The 8988-nt window shown below is 43.4% G+C and overlaps 2 protein-coding genes across 2 annotated transcripts in view; one reads left to right on the forward strand and one right to left on the reverse strand.

The window, feature by feature from the left end:
* The window catches only part of stx16 (syntaxin 16), a 28572-nt gene that overhangs the window by 12342 nt on the left and 7242 nt on the right, over positions 1 to 8988 (forward strand). The window lies entirely within an intron of this gene.
* On the reverse strand, positions 4958 to 8040 carry cnpy2 (canopy FGF signaling regulator 2). Its single transcript, XM_030090755.1, has 6 exons — positions 7947 to 8040; positions 7693 to 7799; positions 7486 to 7601; positions 6631 to 6828; positions 6438 to 6534; positions 4958 to 6317 (listed from the first exon to the last, which is right to left on the reverse strand). The coding sequence occupies exons 2-6, from the start codon at positions 7790 to 7792 to the stop codon at positions 6274 to 6276; spliced, it is 555 nt and encodes a 184-aa protein (XP_029946615.1). The 5' UTR covers positions 7793 to 7799; positions 7947 to 8040; the 3' UTR covers positions 4958 to 6273.

Consider the following 8988-nt stretch of genomic DNA (forward strand, 5'->3'; position numbering starts at 1 on the left):
ATTCTGTGAAAATTGTTTGAACGGGGTCATGATAAAACAATTATACAGTTGCTAATCATTTTGTTTGCATTCCAGCAGACTATTTATAACTAAGTAACTAAAGTGTTTTTGCTCAACTACACAGTGTCCGCTTGTTCTCAGGTAAACCTGTTTGTCCATCAAACAGCAGTTTACTGACAGAGTGAAGTATTAGCAGGATTGAAGTGTTTGAATCCAGTTTAAATTTGCTCATACATTTTTCCACCAATTTGCTCACAGCTACCATGATCGACATCAGGCAGCTCACTATCCACTGTACTATGGTGAGCAGCAGCAGGATCAAGCCAGAGAGTCCTCTTACTGGACTGTACCGGGATCGAGGACAGGAGGGGCTCAGCTTGAGTTCTCCAACTGGAACAACGCTGAGCTAAATGTTCCTTCATCTTCTCACTTTCCCTTCATTCTGGACCGCCAGCCGTCACACCACCAGGACCTGGGTGAATATCAGCCTCATGACACCAGAGAGTGGGCAGCAGCTCACAGAGGTGCGAGAGACTACGAGAGAGCGTTCCTGAGGGATGGGTGGCGGCGGTGGGAGCCCTGTAACCCTCCCCGCTACAACAGGGACGTCTCTGCAAAGCGAAGCGACAGCAGCTACCGGGAGCTGGAGGCTTGGGCTGCTCGGTACAGCCACTCGCTGCCGAGGAGGAGACATACTGACGCAGAGCTGAGGGGCTCCTCCCAGGGGCTGCTGGGGAGCGGCAGGAGTGGCGCAGATCATCATGTGACGACAGCGCAGCCCTCTGCCAACATCAGAGAGTCTGGACTGTGGGACAGAGGAAGCAGGAAGCAAGCTCTTTATCAGTCACTCTCCCAACCTGAGACAAGAAAGGCTCTGGACGTGAAGGTGAACACAGAGTATCAGAGGAAGGTGTTCAGTCAACCGCCCTGCTACATCGCTCCCCCTCCCTACAACAGCCCACATAAATGTTCACCTGTAGCCCAGCAGCGTGAGCCCGGCTGGGGGCCGGACGTCAGGAGACAAACTCTCTGGTCGCAGCCCACCGTCAAAGAGGAGGATGGAGCCACACAGAACAGGAAGGCAGAGAAAGACGCGTTTACAAAGTCAAATGAAAGTAAAGCCGACGTAAAGCTGGAAGGATTAACGCTCCAAAGAGAGGAAGTTGAGGGTTTACAGACAGGCAGTGCGCTCAGTGTCCAGAGCACACACACCGGGCTGTGTCTGCCGCGCCCACAAGCCAATCAGAGTTCGGAAATGACCGAAGAGACGTCCTCAAAGGTCATTGAAGGAAGAAAGTTCAAACTGAACAAGAGGATGGGTGGGATGACCATATTCTGCCTTGTGTCTCGAATAGCAGGTACATCTGAAAACCCATCACTGCCTCTGTATACCTCCCAAACAACCATCCGAAGAACAGAAACAGGAGAAGTTTCCGAAGGCCTGATTGAAAGAGCTCATGTCAATCTAACCCACAAGCTGGCAGATGAAGTGGACTCCACAGCACCCACCCTCACAGAGGAGTCCAGTTCTTCAGATGTTGGTAATAATATAGGAGAAATAAAAGAGATAACGAACTTGACAGGAAATCAGAAGTCTGGTGATGCTCTACCTAACACGGCAGAGTCAAATGCTGTTTTCCAAGACAAAGCAGTTCCAAACGATGCCTGTGTACTTGTTAAGCAGTCAGTGCAGCCCGTGTTGGCCAAATATCCGCTGTGGAGAGAGCCCAGTTTCACAAGCAGGGCTGAGGGTTCATCCACAAGCTGCGTAAAAGAGACCTCTGAGGAGGAACAATCGGACAGTGCACAACACCAACAGGGTTGTAGTAATGTCACCAGTCGTCCCATTGATATTGAAGTCAGGAGACTGGACATAAAGGAAAACTCTGAAAGTAAGGGTCTACTGGTTATTGACACCACGTGTGTGGTTGTGAAAATGGAGCTGATACAGTCACCGAGGAAAGAGCATGTACACTATTTCAGTTCCACGGCACATACTGAAGATAACGCATCTAATGTTGAACCACTTCAATCTCCTGACTTAAATGACCAGCAAAATCTTGAAGTTACAAATACTGAAAACACACAAACAACCGCCTCTCCAATAAACGACAGTCCTGAGACAGATTTGGACTCAACACTTTCTGATAAAGAGGACAGAAAAATCCTGTTGCCCTGCATGCTGGCACCCCAGGTTTATGAGCGAGCTGAAAGAATCCTGGGAATTTCTCTTCACGACTGCATCGATGAGCATCGACCTGAAGATGAGACGTCAAACACTGACCCAGATACTGAGCAGAAGGATGAATTTTCTCTTATAAAAAATGACATTGATGATGGATCGACACAACCTCAGGGAGAAACAACAGAGCAGGAGCAAACGAAACGTTTAGAGTTGGTCCAAACTGAGGATGCAGAGGATACGGCAGACGCCTTTGACAGAGAAGGGTTGGTTATCAAAGAAACAGAGGATTTTCCAGAATATCAGGAACCAGTATTAGATAAATATGACAATAATAAAACTGATCACCATCATGAATTAGATCTGAAAAGTTTAAGTGAATCAGAAATGACTCAGGACTGCCTTCTTGAATCTGAAACAAATAAATCTGATCAGGGTGAAGAAGTAAACTGGTCCACTGATGAAGCTCAATCTTCTCAACCTCACGACCTTTTAAATCCTTTGCTAAATTCACCTTTCAGTGTTGAATCTTGTTCATGTGTCTTAGATTCAAATGCAGAGACAGGTCCTGATCTTGAGATAATTCCAGCAACAACGCCTCATACTGACAGTTTGCAACAATCAGAGTCCATCCTTCCAGTTGTATCTAGTGATTCTTCTCCAGATTCCCCTGATCAGACGGACCAGTGCCCAAGCCTTCCTTCACATCTTGATTTACAGCATCAAGCAGCCAAACCAGAGCCTGATGTGGAGGACCGTGATGACGAGGGTGAAAGTGAGACGAACAGTGACATAAATAAAACAGACGAGGGGGTTTCACCAGAACAATGTGACTCTGATAACTTGGAAAATGCAGCTAATATCAGTAATGGCCAAAAAGCTGAACAAGGTGATGAGGTACCGGTGAACGATTTGGAACAAACCCTTGAAACATCCGAAGAAAAGAATATAGATGCTGATAGTGTCCAGATAGAGGGTGTTACTTCTGCAGATGAGATGAATTTGACAGAGCAGCAACCACCCGAACAAGACAGTGGAGAAAATTCAAGTCTTTCAGTGCAATCTGAAGAACAAGAAGAAGAAGAACAGCATGAGAGCGACTTTCAATCAGAGGTCAAGATTTGTCCTCAGCAGTTCAGTAATGGCCTGGAGGAGGATTCATTCTGTGCCACAGAGAGCTGCGTGACTGAAGATCAATCTAAAAATAAAGCAGAAGGTGAACCTTCAATATCGTTACCTTCCTCAGCTTCAGACTATGAGGTGAACCAGTCAGAGGACTCTGCTGAGCTTCAGTCACCTCTCCATAAATCTCACGAATCAGACACAGAGCTCGTTTCTTCTGCGGATGTGAGCTCGCTCCATCGCTCACTTCTAAATCCCGCTGCTGCTGCTGGCAGCCAGACTGATCTTCTTCACCTTGATCTGGACTCTTCTCAGGAAGCTGTTCAGGTTTCTTCCTCTTCTCCAGATTCACCTCAAATCCTGCCTCCTCAAGACGGAGGGGAGTTTCCTCCGTCTGCTGCTGTCAAAGAAGAGCTTCAGTACCCCAAATCACTGTGGGACGTAGTAAACCGCATCAGGAAACACACGGCCCCCGACTCGGAGAATGAAGAGGAGGAGATGAGCGAGCCGTGGGATCCAGAGAACGTCAGCGACGACTCGGGTGGTCCGGGGCTGGCAGTGAACTTGGAACGGATAGTTTTTGATGAAGAAGAGGAGCAAGTTTCAACAGACTATATGGATGTTGGAGAAATCCTTCAGTGTGGCAAAGGTTCAAATGAGCATGCTGATGAAGACACACTGTCCTGCAGCAGCGCCAGCAGCCACGGCTCCGGAGGCACCGTCATCGAAGCAGACGAAGATGAAGATGAGGGACCAATGCTTACTGCCATATCAGGGAGCAAATCAGAAGACAACGAGGCGTTTACTACGACCGAAGAGCAACAGTGCTGTACTGGCAGTCCAGCTGAAGGAAACACAGAAGGCCAAGATCAAGCAGACACAACAGAAACAGAGAAACAAACCACTTCACCAGATCAGTGAGATTTATGTTGTCCTTCACAATTCATAGAGGGAGCTTCCTCAGCAATAATTTGTATTATTCTCATAGGTACCTTTTAGCTCTTATGTTAAAAAAAAAAAGTTATTTTTGCCGACCAAGTAGTGAAACTGGAGTGACGTATCAACTTGTAGACGGGCTTTTGACAATAACAAAGTTCAAAACATCTTCAGTGTCTCTGTTTTAGAGAAATTGTTTTTTTGAATGGGCTTTTCTTTCATTCTGTTTACATATGTTTCAATAGAATTTTATTTGTAGGATTTTGCACGGGTATGTTCACATTTGAAACTTTGATCTCTGTGAGGAACACAGAAACGTCACCCTCGCGACTGGATTCCACATTACATCTTGATCCTGATTCAGAGTGTCCGATAAGCTACAAGACGAAGAAAATTAGAGATTACATCACCTGAGTGACATTTGTTTTAAAAAATGTCAGTGTGCTTTGTATGCAAATAAAGACAGCTATAGTTCAGTTCCATTGTCATGTTGTGTCTGTAATTTCACTCCTTGTCCCGCTAACAGATCGTCTCCTGCTGTTACTAAAGAGACTCTTGTCACTCGGGCATTTTATGTTAAAACACAGTTTGATTCTGGTGATTTATGGCAGGGCTTCAGAAACTGGAAAAACGACAAGATTAAGCCAAGTTGATGTTGCACAAATATATTTCGATTGATTTGAGAGAAAAAAAAATCCAGAAAATGTATGAAAGTTGTATCAAAAAATTTCAAGAAAAAGTTTACATGACAGTCAATTCTTTTTTTTTTTCCATGAATAACATGAGAAACACATTTGTTGACGTTCCCACATCAACAATACAGCACAGTCAGGCCTATCACTGTTACACCAGAGTTCATGAAGTCTTCACTGTCAATAAAACCGGACTTTCTTTACTTCTCACGCTTATATTTTAATTTACTCAGTAACAACCAAAATACAAAGTGGCTGTGGCTGTCTTTAGTAGTGTTTTTAAGAAAGGCCACAAACACAAACAAACAAAAATGAAACACTTGGGAGTTCTTAGAGGATTTTTGTTTAGATTACTTGAAGCTACAAAGTCTTACTTCAAAAATCCCTCGTTTCAGCACTCACGACCATCAGACTGACTGAAGCAACAGCTGTAACGGACATGATTCTTTCTCTGGCGACACATTTGTCATAAATTCAGAAATACTGTATTTAAATCCAAGATAAGTACAACAAATTGGACGCAACATTTAATCTATTGGACGAAGTTTAAAAAAAACATTATTTTTGCAGCATAACATGGACAAGTTTCTGTTGAGGCTGGATGAAGATCAATTGTTAAATAACCAAAAAATATCAGGAGCATGTGATCAGGGATGAAGGCTCATCTGTACAGCATTAAAGTATCTACATATCTGACTTCTCCTTTAAATTATCAATTTTACTGAATAATATTCAGCAAAACACAGACATGAATGGAACTAGCATTTTCACTCCTGTGATCGTGGGTGGTTCAATAAATACTGCAAATCATTCAAACTCGTCTAAAGCTGTAGCTGAAAGACTCATCTGATATCGAATGATGTTTCCTCAGCGAGCAGGCAGTTCTGATGTCGATTCACTGTGAATAAAAGAAGACTATCTGCTATTAAGACATGTTATTCTTACTTTAGAACAGTTTTATTGTGCATGAAGGACCACTTCGAACAAATTCACCGGATCTTTTAATCTCACTTAATATTGTGTAAGAAGTCCTGCATCAACAAAGAAGTTTAACTTCATCTGTGCAATTTCACAGTTTGATTTTTACCCAGTAAAGAGTGTCTGAAGGTGAGACGGCATGTGTGTAAACCAGTAACCTAAGAAACAGACTAAATAAGATCGGCTTTTAGCAAAGTGGTCCTTCATTTTTAGAGATCACAGAAACATTATTTTTCCAGGTGGAAACAAGGATTTGTACACATCTTGCAGCACTGGCCTGATTCAGACAGGTGACGATCAAAAACATTACAGCACCTAAAGTCTCCATTTCAGCTGAGAGACGGCAGCTATGAAGAGATCGTATCAAAGCTCGTCATGGGACATCTTTAGAGCGTGGTCACAGAGGTCTGCAGGGCACACAGAGGAGAACAACTATGAATTACAACACATTAACTGCAGCTGAACAACACCGGACAGACTTATATCTGGGGATGAATCAAAGCGCGGTATGTTCAGCAGATACAGACCTGTCCTCTTGCTGCAAAGTTTGTCTTTGACATTGTCCGTTTCGTGAGAGAAAAACTCAATGATTTCATCTTCGTTCTGTTCGACAATTGTTTCACACTGAAAAAGTATATAAAAAACAAACAATCAATCAAAGCCAGTCACAAAGAAAACACACGAAGGCACCATCAGATGTGTATGGGAGAGTGGACTCACTGCAAACTTCAAACTAGAAGTAACTCTGGAGTCCAGCGTGGCCTCTGACAGGTCCATGGCCTCGCCACTTCGAGACTTGATCCTGATGTAGGACTTCCTGTTTGTGGCAGGATCTGTGTGCTCACCGTAGTCCGCCATGTTCTCACACACACTCTCCATCAGATCCAGGAGGTTTCCCTCCGAGCGTGCCAGAGGGACCTGGTGGTGGCATCAGATGAAAAATAATACAGTAGAAGATGCTTCTCTGAACTAAAACAGAAATGCCAGATAACCATTAATCCTTCATCTGATTTACATTTATTATTCAAAAGCGTGTTTAGGTGAGAGGATTCTTTGAGCCAACTCATCTGATTTTTTTTTTAAACTTTCACTTATCCAGGAATGCACAATATGCCTATATAGGTATATATCTGGTGGTTTTGTGTCTCATAATAATCAAATCAGGGTTCATGGTGGTACAGTGGTTAACTTGCATGTCTTGACAAGGTCTGCTGTTTTAATTTCTTGTGGAGTTTAGTTGATATCTGTGTGCCAAGTACTGCAGCTGTCTCACAGCCCTAAATCATGTGTTTGAGGTTAATTGTTGACTCAAGTGCTCAGAGACATGATTACATGTCTGAGAGTCTCTGGTGAAGGGCTGACTGTCTGCTGGGACAGGGTCGATCTGTGGATGGAAGTATGACATAAATATCATAAATAATATCAATTAACAGGGATTTTTCTTTATTGGCAGACTTGATGATTCTTTCACCTTCTTAAAAGTTTCAGAAAGTCACCAGAAACCTTTTGCATGAAAGATGAAAAGGTGTAAATGTGGCATAAAGTCATCAGATGTCTGTGCTGCAGCAGCCCTACCTCTCTGATGGACTGGCTGCCGTCCGGATTGATCCTGAAGGAGCCGGTCTGGATCATCTTCTTGGGGTCTACCTGAGAGATGGCCCACTCCATCTCATCTACGAGAGCCCTGCAGGCTGAGGGGGCAGCAGAAGACAACATTAGCGCATTTATTTTCTTCCAGTGTGGCGTGAAACACTGCGAGATGAGCGTGCTGCAGCCACAAACCTCCACACCTGATGTCCTGTCCCTGTCTGGCCGCCTGGCTGAAGCTCACGAGGAGACACGCCAACACGCACGGAGTGAGCAGGAGCGCCGCTTCCCTCATTTTGTGCCTTAATAAACGGGAGCATCACGCAGACGGACGCAGGAAAACAGATAAACAAACAATTGAACTTTCCGTCCCTCAGCCACGACCCCGTCCAACCACTGCATGAAGACGGAAGCGCGGCCCCGATTGTCCAACTTTTCATTGGACTTACCTGTTTCTCGTTCACGCTCCTCCAACGCGTCACATCACAGGCGGCGAATGTGGTGACGTAGCACCGAGCCGCCGGACAGGATGTGGAGCTGCAGGCGGCGCGGACAGCGCCCTCTGCTGGCAGGGAAGAACACCACCAGGCGTCCTCTGGGAACTAGACAAACACTTCTGTTTATTTATGTTTTTCATTTAAAAAGAAGAAGAAGAAGACAAAAACAAATTAGGAACAAAAAATTCAGTGGTACAATGATTTCTTCAGTTGAGTGCAGATAATAGATTTTATTATCCGTCTAACTACTGCTTGGCATACACATGTAGTACAAAATAGTAGCACATGAAGTGTTCACAAGTCATTCAAAGGGGGTAAAATAAGTAAATAATAGTGGTTTATACATCATATAGAGTATACTCTGTGCAAACCACAGTTCATGGATCTTCAAGTGGCCCCTTTTTCTTCATGAAACTGAAGAAGGAGCCTCAGGTTTCATAGAATCCCACACTTTAGGTACTTTATTTTCACCATCTCTACAAAGCGCAGAATGTCTCTGAGCCAAGGCAAGCACCAAACACAGTGAAAAAGCCACTGCCGTGGAAACACAAGCGGGAGAGTGAACCACAGCCTGTTTTTATTGTGTTTATCCTATTGTATGTTTTTTTGAATCCTGTGTATTTGCTGTATTAATGACCTGTGGATACATTTTCAAGTCATAGGATATATTGTATAGGTCAACTTAGTCAAATGAAAATGGCATCAAATTAAATTTTTTTCTGATTTAAAAAATGCTTGTAAATCTTGAATCTTATTTCAAATGACAAAGTATTTATTTTTCCAATTACAAACTATTTAATGATTCACTCATAACGAGTTAAAATAAGGTGCATCCAAAGAAGTTATTTTATTCTAAAATTTGGAGATGACATTATATATTTTTTAAATTACATAGTGGTTCAATTTGGATTTTTTTTTTCCTCAGAAAAAAAAAGGCTAATTTCTTTCACTTAGTGTATGAATTGAACACTTAGAATTTATGCAGTTTGACCCT

The sequence above is a fragment of the Salarias fasciatus genome, chromosome 5 (assembly GCF_902148845.1).
Source record: "Salarias fasciatus chromosome 5, fSalaFa1.1, whole genome shotgun sequence".
Lineage (NCBI taxonomy): Eukaryota > Metazoa > Chordata > Actinopteri > Blenniiformes > Blenniidae > Salarias > Salarias fasciatus.

Excerpts from the sequence above, each read along its gene's own strand:
- cnpy2 (XM_030090755.1), bottom strand. The coding sequence starts at position 7,792 with ATGAGGGAAGCGGCGCTCCTGCTCACTCCGTGCGTGTTGGCGTGTCTC. Across the intron at positions 6,829-7,485 it reads GCAGCCAGTCCATCAGAGAG|GTCCCTCTGGCACGCTCGGA; the intron begins GTAGGGCTGCTG and ends TGCCACCACCAG. Across the intron at positions 6,318-6,437 it reads ACTTTGCAGCAAGAGGACAG|ACCTCTGTGACCACGCTCTA; the intron begins GTCTGTATCTGC and ends TGTGCCCTGCAG.